This window comes from Rhamphochromis longiceps, linkage group LG13 (genome assembly GCF_057381845.1).
Source record: "Rhamphochromis longiceps isolate RC_006_pf linkage group LG13, R_longiceps_female_GT1.1, whole genome shotgun sequence".
NCBI lineage: Eukaryota > Metazoa > Chordata > Actinopteri > Cichliformes > Cichlidae > Rhamphochromis > Rhamphochromis longiceps.
The window spans coordinates 28,232,033-28,253,260 of record NC_140569.1 but is presented as its reverse complement, the minus strand read 5'-3'; the positions used below and the strand labels follow the sequence as shown (position 1 = coordinate 28,253,260).

Sequence of the window (21,228 nt, the reverse complement as noted above, 5' to 3'; positions counted from 1 at the left end):
CTTTCAAAATAAGAGCAAGGCGATTGTTGATAAGTAAACTTATGTTAGATGGCATCAGTCTCTCAGGATTTTTTTTTTGTTTTTGTTTTTAAATAAATGCTACAATGAGTTATGTTGGCACCTGTGTGATCCCTTCATTCCACGTTTCCTTGTGAATACATAGTAGTAGTTTGGAAATAAACTGATGTATGCATTTAATGATGGCCAGCCAAGAGATTAATTCAGTCTGAATACTACATGCTGAACAATGTCCGTGCTCAGCAGTCAGAAGACACTGCAATATGACCAGGACAGTCTTCCCACATCTTGCGTAACTTACTGCTGAGGCCAATTACAGTGGACTGCCACTGTGGCAAGAGGCCAGTAGCTGCAGGCAGCCATGAAGTTGAGTGGAATAAAAAGACAGTGAGAGAAATTGAGAGTCTGCAACAGAGATGAAACAAAGTGAGCGCCTCAGTATTCAGCGCAAATAATCAGCCATCCCTCCCTGCATCTATCTTTATCCTAAACCAAATCTGCTTTCAGTGCCTCGTGCATTTATCCTTGATGGAAAAAGAAGCTACAGACGTGCGAGCGTGCACGTGCACACACACACACACACACACACACACACACACACACACACACACACACACACACACACACACACGCGCATCAAAAAAAGTTCAGTGTCCACAGAAGTGGAAATTTGCCTGTGGCTTTACATGAATGATCAAACGGATACAACAATATAACACCACCACAAACAGACAACACAATTAACAGCATGTTCTGCAGTCATAATCACGAACGCAGTTTAAAGACTTTGTAAATGCTCCGGAGCGAAAATAACAAGTTCACCAACTCCGTGCTGACGCTGAACTGAAACAGGCATTTGCCAGTTCTGCACTTTTTCCCCGAGTACTGTAGCGCATTCACAACAAGTGTCCTCTTTCAAAGCTACTCAGACTAGTTGAATGCTCCCAGTTCACACGAGGACTTGGAGGGAGTGAATTGAGTCGTTGTCTAGAGCCTGGCCAGCTGTCAGCTCCTACTGACTCAACAACTTTTACAGCAATTACCCATTCTAGATGCTGTTGGTTCATTCAGCTATTATTGTTTCAATCTGATTTGCTTCATTAATTGACTTAAAATCTTTAATATTCCCATGGTGTAGTGGGTAACGCATTCACCTAATACAAAAATATCTCTAGTAAAAACCTGCCAAATCAAATATGTGGAGTTATCTGCTGTGGTGACAATTGTGAATAAGGATTCAGCCAAAAGTAGCTTATTCTACTTAAAGTCTTTGTTTTTCTGATAAACAATGGCTTCAAACTGTCATATTTGGATTCTGAATAACTGACACATTTTTTTTAAATCCAGTAAACAATACAAAAAATATATAACACCAGCATGTTTGTGTGAATGTCTACGTCTTGGCTAAATCTAAAGCTGCGATTTTAATGCTTGAGGTGTTGCAGTTTTTTCCACATGCAGACTTTACTTAGCCAAGCCGCCCAGTTATATTAATTCAATTCAGTTCAATTTTATTTATATAGTGTCAAAACACAACAATAGTCATCTCAAGGTGCTTTATATTATAAATAAATACCCTAAAATAATAGAGAGAAAACCCCGACAATCAGACCACCCCCTGTGTGCAAAAACACTGAGAGAGTGGGAAAGAAAAAATCCCCTTTAACAGGAAGAAACCTTGAGCAGAAACAACCTGCAGCCATCTGCTGTGGATTTGGGTATTATTGGGTACCTAAATATATTTAACAACTCCTTTGAGTACTTTATGTTTTCATCTCTCCAAAACAACTTTCAGCAATCTGTTTACATCTTATTACATCCCATTTTGAAAGTTCAGTAGCTGTTAAACCAGTTAGTCCCAAACATTCAACAGGATCTGAGAGACTCCACTGTCTCGGGCTATTTGGTGTTCAAGGTACCTTGGTGTTCATCTGAACAATAGACTGGACTGGACTCATAACTCAGGAAAGGGCAGAGCAGGCTGTACCTGCTGCGGAGACTCAGGTCGTTTGGAGTGGAGGGCCCACTCCTGAAGAAATTCTATGACTCTGTTGTGGCTTCTGCTATCTTTTATGGTGTGGTCTGCTGGGGCGGCAGCATCTCTGCTGGGGACAGGAAGAGACTGAACAGGGTGATCCGAAGGGCCAGCTCTGTTCTAGGATGCCCTCTGGACCCAGTGGAGGTGGTGAGTGACAGGAGAACGGCGGCTAAGCTGTCATCCCTGTTGGACAACATCTCCCACCCCATGCAGCAGACTGTGACAGCACTGAGCAGCTCCTTCAGTGGGAGACTGCGGCACCCACGGTGTGGGACGGAGAGATTTCGCAGGTCTTTCCTCCCCACTGCTGTCAGACTCCATAATAAAGACTTTAACTGATCAAGCACACACATCCATACATATGCAATAATACTAAGTGCAATAATCCTTTCTGTCATCGTTGTATTTTTACTCAGTTGTATATAGTATTTGTATTTGTATTCTATTTTTATCTTATTGTATATTTATTTTATTTTATTCTACTGTATATAGTATTTTATTTTATTCTATTCTGTACAGTTGTGTACTGTATTTATTCTTATTGTATTCTAATTTTTGCCTCATAACTTTTGCACTGTCCACTTCCTGCTGTGACAAAACAAATTTCCCACGTGTGGGACTAATAAAGGTTATCTTATCTTATCTTATCTTATTTATAGCGATGATGTTCAGCTGGCTGGAGAGACACTCTAAGCAGACCCTGCAACAGGAGGTGAGGAGTACCGCCTCGCCCAGCTTACCAAAGATGAAGAGCACGAGGACTACCAGCTACATTTCAGCTACAGTGGAGCCGGCATTCAACCAGAGCATGAGAGACTCACTGAAGAGAGAGCTCATGAAACTGCTCAGTTATTTATGGTTGATTTAAAAAAGCATGTGCACCTCCTTTCATGGCACCCTTTCACACACATCTCCACAGAATATAAATCTGTGAGAAATCCCGTGTCTGAGGCAGGCTCAGCAATTCCCCAAGCTTTATGCCAAGCAGAGATAACTGGGCTGAGGGCGGTATCAATCTTCTCATCTAACTCTTGGCAAGAAACCAAATTATCGCCATTTTCCAAAATGTCAAACTTTTACTTTACAACTTCACGAGCCTAGCAGGTTGGCAAGGACAAGTTTCGAATTTAACAAGTTCTGCATGCTCATGAATAAGAAAGACTGCTCTCAAATGGTGATAAAATGCATGATTAAATGTCTGACGGAGCAGACTCCATCACCATTTCTCCAAACATCGACTTCTCTTATTTTTTCCTCACACTCTCTGCTGTTGTTAAAGAGCATTCAAGCGAGTCGCAAACTAGCAGGATGTGCACCTCAATCAATTCCACAGGCTCCCTTTGCTAATCAAACTACCTGCCAGAAAAGCCCTTCTGGCAGCTACGCTTCGACATCAACCTGACCGCCTGATTATGTTTGCAGCCTTCTGAGCCAAAAGCTGCTCTAATATTACTGCCTAATGTATGCCATATGCTGTTTTCCAAGAAGCCAAAGGGATACTGTTTCTAAGAGACCTGACAGGCAGCAAGAGACATCTATATGGAATCAGAACGATGCCACCTTGAAACGAAACCGAAAAATGGATTGAAACCGAAAAAAAAATATTGTAACTGAAATAAATGTACTGAAAAATCTTGTATTGAAACCGAAAAAAAAATTGATAGTGAAAAACAATTAATTGAAACTGTAATTTTTTTGTTTTCGCTTACAATTTTTTTTTCGGTTTCAATCCATTTTTTTTCGGTTTCAAACCATTTTTCAGTTTCAATCCATTTTTCGGTTTCAATCCATTTTTCGGTTTCAAACCATTTTTCAGTTTCAATCTGCTGGCACTGTTTTGGCGTCCGGGGGCGCGCTGGGGGGACGGGGTTTCCGGCCCGCATGTATTTGCATATATTATAGAGGCCACTAGTGCTGACCAAGCTGCCATCTTTCTCTCTTCCCGTCTTTCAATGGCTGCTTCAATTTCAGCTTGAACTTCCAAACCGCAAGTAAGTAATCATTTTTTGTCATCTTTTCTTGCTGTCCCACTGGGCTGGACATTAGTTTAGTTTTTTTAGCTACATCTGGTGAAGTTGTGGTAAAATGCTGGTATTAGCCTATTCGTCGTAGCAAGCTAGCCTGAAGCTAATATTTGCTAAATTTAGGGACACCCGTGTCTCTTCAGGAGTTGGAGGCCGGTGTTCTAGGAGCGGATCTCAGGATCTCAACAGGCAGTGTTGGGCAGTAATCAATCAATCAATCAATCTTTATTTATAAAGCACTTTTCATACAAAAAAAAAAATGTAGCACAAAGTGCTTTACATAGTTAAAAGCAGCCCACCCCACCCTCCAACTCACTCCCCACACTCTCATTAACATAAATGATGTGAATACACACATATCCTCCCCCCCCCCCCCCCCCCCCCACACACACACACACACACACACACGCGCGCGCACACTTAAAGAGTAAAAATTGGGCTGGGCTCGCATGAGCCAAGTGAGGAAACACTATAACAGGGGGGGGTCTGCACCGGGAGCCGGTCACAGACCGCAGCCTCCAGGCTGGGCACACAGCAGGAGGGAGGCAAAGGAGCCCCCCAGCCAGGCTGAGAGGACCCCCAGAGACCCAGCAGCCACAGTCGATCACAGCCCCGGTGCAGAGAGCGCCCTCTGAGGAAACACTGGAGATATGACACAATAGGATATATACAGGGTAAAATGATAAAATAAATAAGAACAGGATACAATATAAATATAAATATAAATATAAATATAGAGTAAGAAGGTTAAAAAATGAATAAGAATAAAATCAATAAATATTAGGTAAAGTCTAAATTAATAATAGAATAACAGGATAGAATAAATAAGCATAAAATAAATAAACGCTAAGTAAAAGCTAAATTAAAAAGGTGGGTCTTGAGCCTGTTCTTAAAAACATGTACGTTCTCTGCGGCCCTGAGCTCCTCCGGCAGGCTGTTCCACAGACGAGGACCATACCACTGAAAAGCTGCCTCTCCGTGAGTATGTGTCCTGACTTTAGGAACGATTAAAAGGCCAGTACCAGAGGACCTCAGGGTCCGTGAGGGTTCGTATGGTAAAAGCAGATCTGAGAGATAAGAAGGCCCAAGACCATTAAGACATTTAAAAACCAATAAAAGAACTTTAAAATCGATCCTGAAACACACGGGGAGCCAGTGCAGCGATTCTAAAACCGGTGTAATGTGGGCCCGCCCTCTGGTCTTCGTCAGCACACGAGCTGCCGAGTTTTGCAAAAGTTGTAAAGTTGAAATATTCTTTTTAGGAAGACCAGAGAGCAGGGCATTACAGTAATCAATGCGACTGGTAATAAAAGCATGCATCAGCATCTCCGTGTTGGCCCGAGAGAGAATAGGGCGGACTCTGGCTATATTTTTTAGATGATAAAATCCAATTTTGGTTACATGTAACCAATACATGTAACATAATACATGCACTGGCGTTACGTATTTAAAATACAAAATATGAGTAAATGTATCCGTTACAATTACTGTTCAATAGGTGATATTGAGAATACAGTTAGTTTGTTGAAATAAATGGATTACATGGCGGTATTTACCTGTTTCATATGTTAGGCTATGGTCTCTCTATTTTTGGTAATTCCACGCCGGTGGAAACCCAAACAAAGAGCCTCTAAAAATTATTATACAAAAATGATTTAATATGAAGGCAATAGCAGAGTGTTACAGGCATCGCCCTAAACAATGTAGCCTCATGGGCAGTGTAGTCCGTGCTGCAGGGAGAATGGACTGCCATACCCGTTATGTGTCTGTGAGCGAGGAGGGAGAAAAAGGAGAAGTACAGCTGTCACGGAGCAGAAACGGGAGCTGGAAGCATGTAAATATAATAATAACCACTAAAGCCAAAAAGAGTGCCTGACGAGCCCAGCTGTAAGTAAGCTATTAGGACTCGACTGTACACTGTGTTCGTGTTTTCCTCCGAAACAATAAGCAGCCTTTCAACGCCTCTCTCTGTCTCTCGCTAGCAAACTTGACCCAGACAACAAAGTAAAGCTAGTTTTCCGCTATGAGCCCGACACGAACCGGACGTATTAGCCAGAGGTCCCTTTACTACGGTTCGGAGCCGCTGACCTGTTTTATATACGCGCTGAATAGTTTTCTACACGAGATCGCTGCAGCCTTACCTAATGTCCACCTACTGTTACTCATTTATATTAAGATTTTAACATCTAGTTGGTGTTGGTATGGCGAGTAGCCTTCAGTAATAGTAATAAATCACACAGCAATAGTACATTCATGTAGTTGTAAAGTATTCAGAATACATTACTTCTATAATCTTTGGTGGAATACATTTTAAAATTAACCTTCCCAACACTGTCAACAGGTTAGCACCTCATACCACAGTGCAGCAAAGCAGTCTCATGAGCGCTGGGAAGGAGGAGCCCAGAGCCCAAAACAGACAGTGCAGGAGATGACAAGGTTAGTAATTGTATGGTGAAAATTATACTTTGTTATCTTGATTGGCAAAAGAAAAGTAAATACAAAATCTGCTTCTCACATATAGGGCATTTCCAAAACTTCAATTTCTTTCATTACAGCTGTCCTGTGCCAGAAGTTCTGTTGACCCACAGTGAGAGGCATCATTTCAGAAACACCAGGAAGACTGAAACTCATCGCCGGGATCAAGCAGGGCTCGTGATCTTCACCAGCAGCTCCCTCACAAGAAGGATAAACCCAGCATTTCATGAACACTGATGGAGACCTTTGCTTTGTGTAATGTTAGAAGTGCTCAGATAATCCTCAGAGGGTCTGGACTTTTACATAATATAATAGAATAGAATTCAACTTTGTTGTCATTGCACATGCACAGGTACAGGGCAACGAAATGCAGTTTGCATCCATCCAGAAGTGCTTTAGCCATGATATAGATATATTACAATATATATTAGCAATAGAGATAAAACTTTATTAATCCCTCGGGTGGGTTCCTCTGGGAAATTCGATAGTATAGATATATATATATAGTATAGATATGTAAGTATATTACAGAAATGGGTCTATTATGGTATGTTACAATGTACACGGTATGAAGTATGTTGTGAATATTCTATAACTATAAGTATGTACAGGCTGTAGTGAGTACAAACTATGTACAGGATATAAATATGAAAAACTACAGAAATCTGAGATATACAGTTATACAGAAATGTGAACTATGCAAATTATAAACAGTTGTAGGATTAAAAATCATATGTACAGAATGATTATTTACACAGAACTATACAGTAGTGCAGTTAAGTAATAGCTATAAGCTATAGTAATAGCTTTAAGTCCTGTAGAAAGTTAAATATATATTGTGCTCACTGGTTACTCTGGTATGAATGACTCTGAATTACTTTATGATAAATAACACTATTGTCAAAAAACAGTGAAAGAATTCCAGATCACAAGTTTTTAGTTCAAATACAAGTAACAACCTTTGACTTTAATCAGGTTTTATTTAATTGTGTCAGAGAAAACATCACGTGCTTTTCATGTAGCTGAGTACATTCAGTGTTTAAAACAGAAGTTGTGCAGGTCTGAGATCAGCAGTTTTCTGAAACACCAAACTGAGGTACTGTTAATGCTGATGTATAGTGACACAGTTACAGGGGTGATTAATCCTTTTGACTTTTTGTCTTTAAATTTATCAATAAAACAGCTGCAGCTTTCACTGACAGCACATGTGGTACTTTAACCTTTGTACTGTTTTCTTCAGTTAATTTTGGAGTTACTACAAAGATTGAAGACATAGGATGATCTGTCTGCTGTCACTGGGTGGTGCTGAGGTCTGAATCTGAGGACAGCTCCTGTAATCACAAACAGAACAGAATCATCACAAACTGAAATATAAAGTTTATCTCTCAAATCTGAAATACAGCTGATCCTTCTCCGGCCTCACACACTCGGGATCTGAAGTTGTTCAGTCCTACAGTTCTGCCGACAGCTGTTTATTTTTTTATTTGTTTTAAAGGCCTTATATACTAACACATTTTCTAATATCATGTTTACCTTTGAGTTGTTGATGCTTTATAAATGGACATCTGCAAAGATGAGATGATGGAGCAGGTTTCAGTCGAGGTTCAGTCTGCTGCTGCATCCTGGTCACAACATACAGAGGTGTTATCAGCTCAGTATTGAACAAGAAATATTAATGTTTCAAATTATTTGTCCTAAAGGATGCAAGCTGTACAGAGTACTGAACATGTGACTTTGTGAACATAATTCATTAAAAATAATTTGGACAGTTTTTTAACCTGAATATTTGTAACAAACTCAGTAAAAAAAAAAATAATCAGGGGAAAAATGTAACATTTTAAGTTAAGCTGACAAGCGGAAGTAGTTGGTTTCAGTACATAAGTATCGGGCTTTGCTATTTAATCCGTAGCTATTGACTAATGAGGGGAATTTAAAAGTTGGCTTTAATGTCCTTCCACATGTGGAAAGCGACAGAAAACATGCTGCTGTTTGCACATATTTAATAATCAGCTCTGCACAGGAGCAGAAGCAGAGTCCAGCCTGTTGCTCTTACAGTATAATACTCATAATAAAAAACTAACCGTGGTTAGTCACTGAGCAGCCCGGTGCGTTTCTCTTGATTTCTTTAGTCAGGGTAAATTCATTCACCTGCACGGGGTAGCTAAACGAACTTTACAAAACAAGTTTCCCCGACAGCCGAGTGCTCATTTTAGCTAGCTAGGTCCTTAGGTAGCTAGCTAAGGACCTAAATTACGGATTAGCTTACAAACACATTTAACTTACCAAAATTAATGCGGTGGGGCCTCAGGTCCTCCTGTCCGGTAGTCCAATTTACTGAAGAACACCTCAGGCTGTCACTTTGAAATAGTCGGTAATGTAAACACTGGACCTCTCGGAATCTGCCATTCCCGAACAGACACGTGCGAGTTTGTCCGTGACCGCAGCCGCGTCGTCAGTGTTTTCTCCAGTCATTGGTCAGCATTATAATATATGCAAATACATGCGGGCCGGAATCCCCGCCCCCCAGCGCGCCCCCGTACGCCAAAACAGTGCCAGCAGAGTGAAACTGAAAAATGGTTTGAAACCGAAAAAAAAAAATTTGTAAGCGAAAACAAAAAAATTACAGTTTCAATTAATTGTTTTTCACTATCAATTTTTTTTTCGGTTTCAATACAAGATTTTTCAGTACATTTATTTCAGTTACAATATTTTTTTTCGGTTTCAATCCATTTTTCGGTTTCGTTTCAAGGTGGCATCGTTCTGATTCCATACATCTAGAGCCTAAGTCAGCATCCAGAAGGCAGCGCATCTTTTGCTCCGTTTGTTATCGAGGCTCGGGGTAAAAAAAAGAAAAAAAGAGAGCCAGCTGCTTCACGAAGGCGGTGCCGAATCAGCGCTCCGCAAATGTTCAAGGTGATCAGTTTCACATTAACAGTTGTCTCTCTTTAATGCATATGTGCCCTCCACCCACGATGCCTACTGCTCCCTTTGTGCTCAGCAGACGAGTATTTTCATTGCTGCATGAAAAGCGAGCGCGCTCTCAAGCAGATCCCCGTAATGACAACATTGCATAATTAACATCGAATGCATCTTTGCCACCTAAGATCAGGCCTCGGTCTACGCTTCTACGCATAATCACAGCGGTGGTGACACAGCCGGTGATTAAGACCACAGTTGATGGTGGCGGTGATACTCCAACAACTGAATTTTTCACTGCTGGTGTTTTGTAGGTCAAGCCTAAGTGACACCTGCGTTACACTGATGATGGGAGGATAAAGACGAAGCTGATCTCTAGTTTTTCCCCCTTTTTTCACACTCGGCATAAACAAATCACACATTAACACAGCGACACAGTCTTGAAGAGGTTCTGACCTCAGCCTTAAAGTTTCCCTTTAATCGCACAGAAAAGCTAAAGAAAGCCAAATGTGCACAGCCCGCTCAAGAACATCTCTCCTGGCTTTGATTAACTGCTGCGAGTGCGAATGCCGTAGGGCCACTCCAGTAACCACTCCCCTTGATCTGAACTACAGCTGGACACTTTTCCTAAAGGCAAGAGCTGTAGACTTAATTGGGTTACCCTTGTGTGCAAAAGGGGAGTACTAACACACACATACACACACACAGAGCATATGACCATATCCCTGCAGTGAAATGACCTCATTTACTCAAGTTTTCCGGCCAAATAGTTCTGCAGCAACAGTGGATTTTTTCCCCCCTCCTGCAGTCCATCATCAGAGATTCAGCAATCCAGTGCTGAGCTTATTGGGCTCACTTCCAAGAGGCTTATATCCCCATACACTGACAAGACATTACTTAACATTACTTTCCACGCATGACACTATAATCTTGTCTTGATTATGCAATTAGTTCTCCGTCTTTGAACACACAATATTTCCAAAGAGCTCGTTCAGGCATTAAAGTGTTTCCCCGCAGCGTGAGCATGGAGGTATATACTGCGCTTCAGTGGCAAGAGCTGTGTTTTTTGGGGTGGGGGGTTTGTGCTTTGAGGACTGTGGCTTTAGCGAGACAACGGACTCTCCATATCTGTCGCTCTCGCCTTTTGCCTTTATGATCTCGCCACATATAGCTACAGACACGCGTCTCCCTCTCCCAGCCTCTCCAACGTTAACGTCTGCCCTTTGAAATGGACAATGAAGACAAAAAGGTGGAGGTATAAGGAGAGAGACGGAGAGATGCAGCTGGAAAATAAATGCGAGTTAAGGGCCAGGTCAGCGTAAAATACTAAAGCACATACATTTGGTCTGAGATTTGGATTTTTACAGCTTCATATCGAGTTCGGTGAATGTGCGTTTTCATTTTTTTGGACACTGGTGCTAAAATATAAAGACATTCGTTTAAATCTGTAGGTTTGTTTTGTTTTTTTCAAGTGGGCATTATGATTGCTGGAATACTAGTGAGGGATTTTTTAAGGTCTGACATTTTTCTTTGATGATCATAGTGGACAAACTTCCACACTAAGGATGCCACTCTCGACCAGTGCTGAAGTTAAAGGTGATGAAATGACATACGGCTTAATGTCTTAAATAACTGTAACTGTTCTTAACTTGTATTCAGAGTGAAAATTAATTACCCAAAAAAGAAAAAAGAAAGCGAAAATGACACGGAAAAAAAGACAATTCAGAAGAATCTGATTAATATTTCATTATTTAAAAGTTCCACGCCAAATATCGCGATAATACAATTTAAGCGAGGTTAAAATGCCGACACTGTGAGCTATAAACAACAAACACAGATAGTCCACAATATTAAAAGAGTGAAACGCCCAGTCCAAGTTATAGTTTGATAGTACTGGTAAGATTCATTTCACCTGCTCGGGGTCTTTCCATGTATATGCACTCAGCATCAGGTCATGTGATGAAAATGTACATTTAATCATTATTATTATTATTGTCATGATTATTGTTGCTGCTGCCTCCTGTAGTAGAAAGTTTGACTTCAAGCCTTGAAAATTTCCCACATGAACACTGTCTGTTCGCCGTGAGCAGCCAAACTCCGTCTAAACTCCTTTGACAGCGTTTAATTTCCTAACAGGAACTTTGATAACTGAGCCTGTGCCAAGCGGAGGGATACCGTGAAAAAAAATGCCATCGTAAGTGAAACATACACAATAATAAGTTCCAAAGTTGTTAGTGCCACTATTTGCTAGAGATTTTGTGACACCTTCACTTACCATCTTCCTTTTCGTCAAAAACGGGTCTCTTTGAAGAACTGTTGGCTCCCATCCTCTTCTTCCACTTGCCCCAGTGAAACATTGATGCTCAGCTTGCATTCCTCGCCTTCTTGGAAGAGAAACTACAGCTCTGTGTCGGACACCCTCCTCCTTAAAAGACAGTAACAACAGCCGTGCATTTCAGCCGAGACGTGTCCGTTATTTCGTTTTATTTCTCCCGTATTTGGTCTGCCGACAATTTGACCAGCGCGAGTTGAAGTCCTCAGAAGGAAGCGGAAAGCAAAGTGCAGCGCTTACCGACGGACAGGGATGATATTTAGCGCTAACACTGTTTGCTAAGTTGGAGGTTTGGGCTGGAATAACCACTCGGTGCTCGTAGTGTTCAGTTGCCTTGCGCAGCCAGACCGACGGACTCGTGTTTGATGGGGCTTGAAGAGTACAGACTACGCGGAGAGGGACTCAGTTGGAGAAGCCCTAACCGGAAGTGAGTCAGTTAACTGTAAAAAATAAAAGCTCAAAAGGACTTTTCAATCGCCTCAAAATTATTAGACGATGTATTTATGGTTTTATAATCCTCACTTATTTTGTTTTAATTTAGTGTTTTATTTTTTCTTTTAAATTGGAATTAGTTTCAGTTAGTTTTCAAGTAAGTTTAATTGTTTTCCGTTATTTTTATTTTTATTGTTTTTTCCCAGTCTAAAAAAACATAAGCACAAATATACATTTGTTATCTCATTTAGGTAGATTTCTAAGTACATTAAATCATTTCACTTATCTTTATTCTTTTCGGGGGTTAAGTTTCTACTTTTATTTGCGATAAACACATTTTCACACCCATTTTTTCTTTTATGTAGTTTATTATAATTAGCCAGAATAATAATGTAGTAATGGTAGTGTCAAATCCCTCTAATTTGAGATTTTAAATTGCATACAGAAACTGAAGTGGCATTAATACATAAAAATTATTCATCCAGTTCGACTCAGCAAATTTAGATCGCAAGTGTAGGTAAATGTGTCACAATGGCCATCAAAAGTAGCCTACTGAACAAAATCTCGATAAAAAAAATTTATTTATACGTTAATAATGGGATACCACTTGATTTTTGCCGCTTGTCCATTAGACTTTTATATTGAAAGCAATAACCGGAAACTACTAATTAGTATCCTCACTAACTTGACTCTTGCGAGAGTAGTGTGACAGTTGTTGGCTAGTGAGTATAGTCGACGTAACTCTGTATCACGGACTGTCGTGCAAATCAATACATTAGGAGCGGTGTGTGGACGTAAAGCCAGGATGGCTCAGGACAGAGTGGAGGCTTCCCGGCTCGCGTTCACAACAGAGGGAAGCCGTGTTTATCCTGCCGCCCAAATGAACCTCAGTGAATTATTCCACAATCTCATTAGAAAATGGATGGGTGGAGTCGGTTCACTGACTGTGGAACGGGATTAACACGTTATCTACACAGTGTGCACATTAGATCATTTGCTCTTCTTTTTTTCTCTGCATATAATAAAGTATATAAACATTTAACTTAAAAATATATACAAAAATTTTACTGAAGAAATATCAAGTTAGTCGCCTTGTTCTTGTTTTGCACGTGGACAGCTGCCAGCTTGTGTTGACCACGTTGCTATGGTTACAGCGTCAGGTCGCGAGACGTGTCTAAAAGTTAGCATAACATTTTTCAGTTTCGTAGTTTTTTCCGACCTATAAAGTGTTTGTTTTTAGATAACACTGAGCCGTGTTCACATTGGTAGTAGTGCTGAAATAGCAGGTAAGCTAACACAGTTATTGAACAGTTACATAATGGTGGGCTAATGTTGTCCTTTAGTTAGTTAGTTAGTTAGTTAGCTCGTACCCAAGTTAGACGACGTCTCTTCATTTATTTAAAACTTTGACGGTTTTGTCTTTTACAGACAAACAACAAGAAATTTCTCTGCCAAAAAGACACTCGTGTATTTTGAGTATACCAGTAAAGCGTCTCGGCCTCCTTTGTGCAATGACTTCCCCGGAGAAGGAGGCTGAGCTTCCTGGTGCGCAGCTTAGCTTTGTCTTTGGGAGCAGTGTTGTCAGAGCGCCGATCCCCCGCACTCCTCCCGAGGATGCCGATCCACAGGAGCCCGCTGAATGTTATTCAACAGAGACGCTATGTCTGAGCAGATCTCAGCTGAAACATGTTCCAGACAGTCCTTTGAGAAATAGCAAGCTAAAGGTCAGTGTGGACTCTAAACACACACCAGCTACATGATGTATGCTCCAGTGGCTTTCAAGCAGAAGAAAAAACGTTTCTACCACTGCATCATTACTAACTGCTCCCTCTGTCATCTTCAGTATTTGAGTCTTGAAGGCAACCAGATATGCAGTATTCCAGGCTCCGTGTTTATCAGCTTGCCCAACCTACTGTGGTTAGATCTCAGGAAAAACCTAATTGAGTCACTCCCACCTGAAATTGGCTTGCACAGGTACTGTATGCAACATTTAAAAAAACAAAAAAATTATAGACCAGTCTAATGTGCACGTGTTCATTTGAACTTATCTGGACAACTCTGATCTTACAATTTACTCTTAAACCAAGGCATAGGCCTCTATGGGACTATAAGAATGTCATGTTTTAGAACATTTTCTGATCACTGTTAACATTTCAAAGCTATTAACATAAGTTGAACACTTTATGATAAGCACACAAGTGCTACAGTTGTAAATCTAAATGTAGCGAAATGAGATTCCCAGGCCCTAAAAAGCATTTCAGGATATTTATACAATATGACTGTAGAGTGGCCTGTACACTTTCCTCCTGTCCGTGTATTCAAGTTTAAGAGCAAAGATGCTTTCTGACGAAGGCCTAACCCCTTCAAACAGTTCATAATCTGTCTTTTTATGGATGTAGGTGCTTGAAAACACTGCTCTTAGAAGGGAATCCTATCTCTGAACTTCCACCTGAACTGGGTGAGTGGTCCCTCCTTATCAAAAAAAAGTTGTAATTTTCAGAAAGGAAGTTATACATATTGACATGTGAATTACATGTATGCAGTAACTACAGGATTTTAAAGGGGACCGGTTTTGCTTGTTTAAAGCTACGCAGTTTAATTCCTTGGACTCCACTAGTGTCGTTTTGCATGATTCACAGTTCAAAGTAATCATTATTTATTTTACACTGGGTCACTGAACAGCTCTTTGTTGATCATTTGTCCTAAATAAACAGTTTTTTTGTTTGTTTGTTTGTTTTGGGGCGTGTTATCGTCCACTTACACTCAAAGAATAAGTATTTCAATGAACATAAAAATTCATGGACATAAAAATTCATGGACATGACAGAAAATAAAGACACACATAATGGATCTCTTTTAACAGGTAGCTGGTACATTATGAGTAATGTAAGCCTCTTCATTATTCAGTGTACGTCTTTATGAATGAGTTATTATTTGCCTTTTTGCAGGAAATGTGATTAGCCTCAAAGGTCTGAACCTAAGGGACTGCCCAATCCACTTTCCTCCACAAGAGATTGTGCAGCAGGGACTCCAGTCCATCCTCCAGTACCTGAGGAGTGCTCTGGCTCACCGGCCAGTCAGCACAAGGAAGAACCCTCCAGGTGAGTCAAAGGCACTTTACCTTTGAACAACACAAGCAGCATGCACGTGCATCCTAGCCATCTGCTCTTTTTGTCAAAGGCAGGACAGCGCGTTCACAAAAATAGCTCCTTGCCCTGGTACCGCTTCTCTAGTGTGACTCCTGTTCCCTTGGAGACGGCGCGTGCAGCTCAGCCGACTCCCCACCACCACCACCACCACCATCATGCGCCTCCTCCCTTTTCACTGTTCCAGCTCTGTAATATTTTTAGCCCGATGGAAATGATCGATAACCTGTTGGCTCTAATCAGGAGCTCTCTGTCACTAAGCCCTGTCTGGAGATAATCACTGTGAGAAGGCTGAAACAGGAGAGGCTGCTGCTACTGCACAATAAGCAGAGACAGAACCCTCAATCAAATTATTTATCTCCCTGCTTACAAGGTTATTAACAAAGATAGGGTCCCGAGTTTCAGATGTAAATCTCTTCTCATTTAATTGGCCAAGAGAAGGAGTGTAGTGGGTTTGAATTTCCACGCTGTATTGTTATCCACCTTTAGCTGTGTTAAAACTGAACATTTATTCTTGTTAGAAGTTACTTTACTATAAAATGAGTAAAAATTTGTTGGTTACATTCTCCTCCACATTCCACACAGATATTTAAAGGAGTGGATTTACCTGTGTGAATTAGCTTCTTAAATGCCTCCTGCCAGCCACTGCAGCTGCAGACAGTATCGAATGTTGCAGTATCTGTTGCCCCCACACCGCACTAGTAGCTGCCATTGTTGTTTCATTCCTAGAGTTGCCAGCAGTGGAGAAACTCCAGCTGTTAGAGCTGAGGGGTATGGAGGAGCAGGAAGAGTCAGGGGATGTGGAGGAGCTGCAGAGGTTCAAGGAACTCAAGCATCAGTTGATCCTACTGGACAGAGCTGAGCTGGGCTCAATACCACAACGTGATAAAAACCTAAACCCCAAACTTCTCCTTTCTGGCAGGAGGTAAGAAAAGATGTTTGGGTGGGAAAAAATGCCCCATAATGACACAGAGAAAAAATGTGCTTGAAATTCTTGCAAATTTATTTAAAATGAAGAAATGAAAATGTAAATAAGTATTACCAGACTTTTCTCAAAACTTTGTTGAAGCACCTTTTGTAGTGATTACATCCTCAAGTCTTTTTGAGTATGATGCTGAAAGCTTGGTACACCTATTTTTGGGAAGTTTCCCCCATTATTCTTTGCACTCTCTTAGGCTCGATCAGAGTGGATCAGGTTGGATGGGGAGCGTCAGTGCACAGTCATTTTCAGATTGCTATAAAGATGTTCAATCAGGTTTGAGTTTGGTCTGTGGCTTGGCCACTCAAAGGCACTCAAGGAATGGTCCTGAAGTGGTCCTTTGTTATCTTGGCTCTGTGCTTAGGTTCGTTGTCCTCATGGAAGATGAACCTTCGCCCCCAGGTTGTCTTCAAGGATGTCTCTGTAGATTACTGCATTCATCTTTCCCTTGTCCCTGACTAGTCTCCCATATTCTGATGCTGAAAAACATTCCTGCAGCACGATGCTGCCACGACCACACGTCACTGTAGGGATGGTATTGGCCAGTTGATGATCACTGCCTGGTTTCCTCTAGAAATCATGTTTGACATTGAGGCCAAAGAGTTCAGTACCAGTTGTTGTTTTGTTTCTCTTGGTCTGAGAGTCCTTCATGTGCCTTTCAGCAAACTCCAAGTGGGCTGTCATGTGCCTTTTACTGAGGAGCTCTGTCAGAGTAGCCTCCCTGACTAAGGCTCTTCTACCCTGATAGCTCAGATTGGTCAGGTGGCCAGCTCTAGGAAGAGTCCTGGTGGTTCCAAACCTTCCATTTACAGATGATGTAGGCAACTATTCTCACTGGAACCTTCAATGCTGAGCACATTTTTATGGACCCTTCCCCACATCTGTACCTCAATACAATGCCGTCTTGGCCTATAGACAGTTCCTTGGTACTGGGTATGGCTTGGTTTGTGCTTTGACATGCACTGTCAGTTATGGGACCTTGCACAGACAGGTGTGTGCCTTTCCAAATCATGTCCAGACAACTGAATTTACCACAGGTGGACTCCAGCTGTAGAAGCATCTGACAGATGAGCAGTGTAAACAGGGTGCACCTGAGCTCGATGTTGACTGTCATGGCAAAGCCTGTGAATACTTAAGTGCATGTTATATTTGTGTGGGGTTTTTTATTTTTAATACATTCGCAAGAATTTGAAGAAAATGTTTTTCACTTTGTCATATGGAGTATTGTATGTAGAATGTTGAGGTGGAAAATGAATTAAATTAATTTTGGAATAAGGCTGTAACATGAAAACATGTTGAACAAGGCTGTAAATCTTTCTGGGTGCATTGTATGTGCTTATTTATTTATTTTTTTCAAAGAGTTAGCAGAGAAGGTCGGTACCTGTGTAAGATTTGTAAATTACCTATGAGGCTAGAGCCAACAGAGAGTTTCTTCTAGCAAAGAGCAAGAAACAGACAGAATCACAATGGTTCTCTCCAAAGGTTTAAATCTCGGCCTTCCACAATTAGCTCATGAACTAATTGATAGAAATTCACATTTTTCTGGTTATTTACTCTTAAATATCTCTTGGATTAGTTCTGTAGAAGTCATATACTCTGTCCAGGGAGCACCATGCCTCTTGAAAGCTGGGATAGGTTTCAGAGATGTCTCTCTTGGCTCTTAAGCCCTATAACCTTCTGCATTCTTCTCTGGTTGCACGATAATAGTCACATACAACCGGCTTGTAAAATAGCTTATTGTCTCATTACGCTATAGTTTTTAAACAGATATAACATGATAACTAGTGGACTTTGGTCCTGCTGCTCCATGTATTAGTGCAGGACATTGCTAACTTAGCTGTTTCCAGTCTTTATACTACTCCTGATGTTAACTGGCTGATGTGTTCATCCATGTATCCATGTAATGAATCCATTAGGCACATTTCTCTTTCTATGTTTATTCTCAGACTGAACTCAAGTAGCCTTTTATCATTCGCAACTCAAAGTAATCCTTGTTTATCTTAGTTTATCCTCTGAAAACAAAACTTTTTTAGCTCTCTTCTCCCTCCCTTTTCTTCTAATTGGCTGCTCCCCAAAAACAGCCATGCCCACTCAATGACATCAGAGTAGAAAAACATCCTGAAACAGATTGTTCAGAACAGTCTGGTTCACAGGAATGAATTACATATGCACTGACCTCATTATTTGAAAATTTGGCCATGTTTAAAATGAACATCTGCCACTTAAACAGTTTAATAAAACATACCAGGGTTCAATTTAATTGTCAAATAAGACAGGAGTATTGATATTTCCCTCCAACTCCATACACTAGAAACTAAACACATGCAAAATGTCACACTGTTGTTTCATAAGAGGGATGAAACATATGCATTGGACATGCATTTGTTAAATATTTTCATTGAGATTTTAAAACTTCATGCATCTAATTAATTGTACCTTTGTTTTTGTATAATGTACCCAGATAGCAAATATCTGTTGGGGCCAAGTCATTTTCAACTACTCAATTATCAAAGGTAAAATTTAAATCTGAATTATTATGGTCAATACTGAGGTTTTTTTTTAAAACGAGATTATTCATAGACTTTGGAAACAGTTGAGCTGGAAAACTAACGTGAAGTTGAGGCTTTAAGGGAGCAACTGCTGTAAAACTGAGAGCATCTTTAATAATCACTTAATCTCAGTTACCATTATAACATTATTTTACTCCTTGACCCTCCGTGGAGTGGAGGGCAGAGTTTGTGGCCGTGTGCTTTGTAAAATTATGGCAAAACAACTTTTTAATATCATTCTCTGTGGAGGAAACCAGGTGATAAAAATCTAAGCTGAGAGCCCAGAGCTCAGACGAGCCATAAATATGAAGCAGTTTGTTTGAATTTATTCTTCAGAAAAAAGACAGCCACCAAGGCCGGCATGATTCCCCAGCTCCCCCTTTTTGACTCGCCTCCTTGGAAGAGGCCAGAGGAAAGGAAGCAGGCTGCAATGAAGGAGTTGAACGAGAAGAAGGCTATTCTCGAGCAGAAGAGAAAGTGAGCAGATTTCGGCCTGGAGAACAAGAGTTGTTTTGGGTTTTTTGTCTCTGATCTGTTACAGAGTGTATTGTTATCTGACTCTCCTGTAGAAGCCAAGTGTCTCTTCAGAAGTGCTGCACACAAGCCAGAATCTCACAAGACAAGAAAATGTCTGAGCACAAAGAGAAGAAGCATGAAAGACAAAAAAGGCGTGAGGTTTGTGTGTGCTTGGGTTTTCAGCTGTCATCCTGCCCACCACCAGAGGGCACTAGAGCACCACCTCTGACACACTGGTTAAAGGAGAGAGGCATAGATATATTGCCATTAAATGAATCATTTTGATGTGAGTGAATGGGTTTTCAGACAGTAGCACCACCATGGTGGTGATGAGACAGCAACAGTTTCCACTGGCGGTAATGGAGCATGCTGGAGGAGCCATCAGTGCTGATATACACAGGGAGACACATTATAAATCTATCATTTGACTTTCAGCTCCATTTTCATACATATATATATAGTGGAGAAAGGGTGCCCATTATGTTTGCATGGGATCAGCCCGACATAAGGGAAAATTTATTGTAAAGGAAAAAAGTCTTTTTTCTTTTTTTTAACTGAACACAGTGCAGCCACAGGCTACATCTTTGTATGATGCATTGCAAGAGTTGTATTGCTTCACAGGTAAATGTAACAAGTACTTCCTTACCCTGTTTCAGGAAGCAGAAGTAGATTCAAAACCTGGTTTTGAGGACAGCAGTGGTGCTCCTCGGACATCTGGCAGGTGTGAAGGGGACAGGTAATGACAAGCTCTGGGTCTGCTGTTAGTTCTGCCAGTATACCGCTAAGCTTTAACAGTGACTGCATTTGTCTCTGTGAAGAGTACTTGTCCTACTTGTGGTTTAAACTTATAATCATCTCATCAATGAGCCTAACGAGAACTCCACAAGTACCCACTAAATGGCATTTTGCATGGTTTAGCAGATGCGAGTTCTGCTACTAAAGATGTAAAGCTAGAGACACCTAGTGGACAAAGACAGACTGCACACATTATAGAACATAAGCAGATTTCTTTGTTCCTTTTAAACAATGTTATGTTTTTGCAAAAACAGATAAACCAGGTAAGACAGTGCCACTTTTCTTATTTTATTTTTACTGATACAAGGAAACAGAGAAAGTAACCCTTTGGGTTATATCTGTAAAGGCTATAATACTTAAACACCTGTATAGTGTTGTATATATAGATTTTGACCTTTGAACTGCACGGCCCTAAAGATCGGCCCGGGACCTGGAACGGCAGATTTGTGCCCGTGCCGAGAAGATACAGGAGAGGTGCAGGAATCCCAGGGGCACAACAAGCGAGCAGATGGCAGCAGCGATGGAGGATGTGGAAGAGGTCTGACGTATAATTCCCATTCATTGTGCAACTCATTATATAGGTTAATATAGATTATTGATCTAAACTCCACTTTTCTGACTGACAGATGAGGAAGTTACAGATGCAGCTCCTGGAGAGGAAGAGAACTCAAGGACGAGATCTTGAAAAAACTTTCATGATCTTTACTGGGGACACCTGGCCTGGTTTCCTTGATAAGTGACAGAGACTACACACCTGCTGTTTGAGTTTTTGTGATATTTAATTGATATGGAAATAAATCAATAAAGCGACTAAATCCTTTTGAATCATATTGTGTTGCACAAGTCTATAAGGTAAACATTTCAAATCCTAACTTGGCAAGGGAGTGTTTAGAAAGTTTCCAGTTCACAGCTGGTGTGTTTCTATTTTTCTTTTAACTTCTGCAAGATGCTCTCTCCACTAAGCAAAGTAATCATGTTAACTTTAACTTACATAAAATAAATACTTTA

General features: G+C 40.7%; 2 protein-coding genes and 2 long non-coding RNA genes across 4 annotated transcripts in view; 2 read left to right on the top strand and 2 right to left on the bottom strand.

Moving 5' to 3' along the window:
* Positions 1 to 13,778, bottom strand: part of stk32c (serine/threonine kinase 32C) — a 102,785-nt gene extending 89,007 nt beyond the window's left edge. The window contains exons 1-2 of the mRNA XM_085428904.1: positions 13,718 to 13,778; positions 11,747 to 11,896 (exon numbers count right to left, since the gene is read on the bottom strand). Coding sequence (XP_085285030.1) covers positions 11,747 to 11,828 — 82 coding nt within the window. The 5' untranslated portion in view covers positions 11,829 to 11,896; positions 13,718 to 13,778. The remainder of the gene's footprint in view (positions 1 to 11,746; positions 11,897 to 13,717) is intronic.
* Positions 3,846 to 7,764, top strand: LOC146656039 (uncharacterized). Its single transcript, XR_014914401.1, has 3 exons — positions 3,846 to 4,047; positions 6,422 to 6,516; positions 6,636 to 7,764. It is a non-coding gene; the product is annotated as an uncharacterized LOC146656039 (long non-coding RNA).
* LOC146656038 (uncharacterized) lies at positions 7,750 to 9,675 on the bottom strand. The gene is made up of 3 exons (XR_014914402.1): positions 8,839 to 9,675; positions 8,089 to 8,177; positions 7,750 to 7,886 (listed from the first exon to the last, which is right to left on the bottom strand). It is a non-coding gene; the product is annotated as an uncharacterized LOC146656038 (long non-coding RNA).
* LOC146656036 (leucine-rich repeat-containing protein 27-like) lies at positions 12,615 to 21,076 on the top strand. The gene is made up of 11 exons (XM_085428906.1): positions 12,615 to 13,521; positions 13,664 to 13,959; positions 14,079 to 14,209; positions 14,635 to 14,693; positions 15,184 to 15,336; positions 16,111 to 16,306; positions 19,246 to 19,386; positions 19,479 to 19,584; positions 20,082 to 20,161; positions 20,638 to 20,758; positions 20,847 to 21,076. The coding sequence occupies exons 2-11, from the start codon at positions 13,747 to 13,749 to the stop codon at positions 20,958 to 20,960; spliced, it is 1,314 nt and encodes a 437-aa protein (XP_085285032.1). The 5' UTR covers positions 12,615 to 13,521; positions 13,664 to 13,746; the 3' UTR covers positions 20,961 to 21,076.
* The last annotated feature ends 152 nt before the right edge of the window (positions 21,077 to 21,228 follow it).

Coding starts and splice junctions, on each gene's coding strand:
- LOC146656036 (XM_085428906.1), top strand. CDS start 13,747: ATGACTTCCCCGGAGAAGGAGGCTGAGCTTCCTGGTGCGCAGCTTAGC. Junction 19,387..19,478: donor ATTCTCGAGCAGAAGAGAAA/GTGAGCAGATTT, acceptor ACTCTCCTGTAG/AAGCCAAGTGTCTCTTCAGA. Junction 20,759..20,846: donor CGATGGAGGATGTGGAAGAG/GTCTGACGTATA, acceptor TCTGACTGACAG/ATGAGGAAGTTACAGATGCA.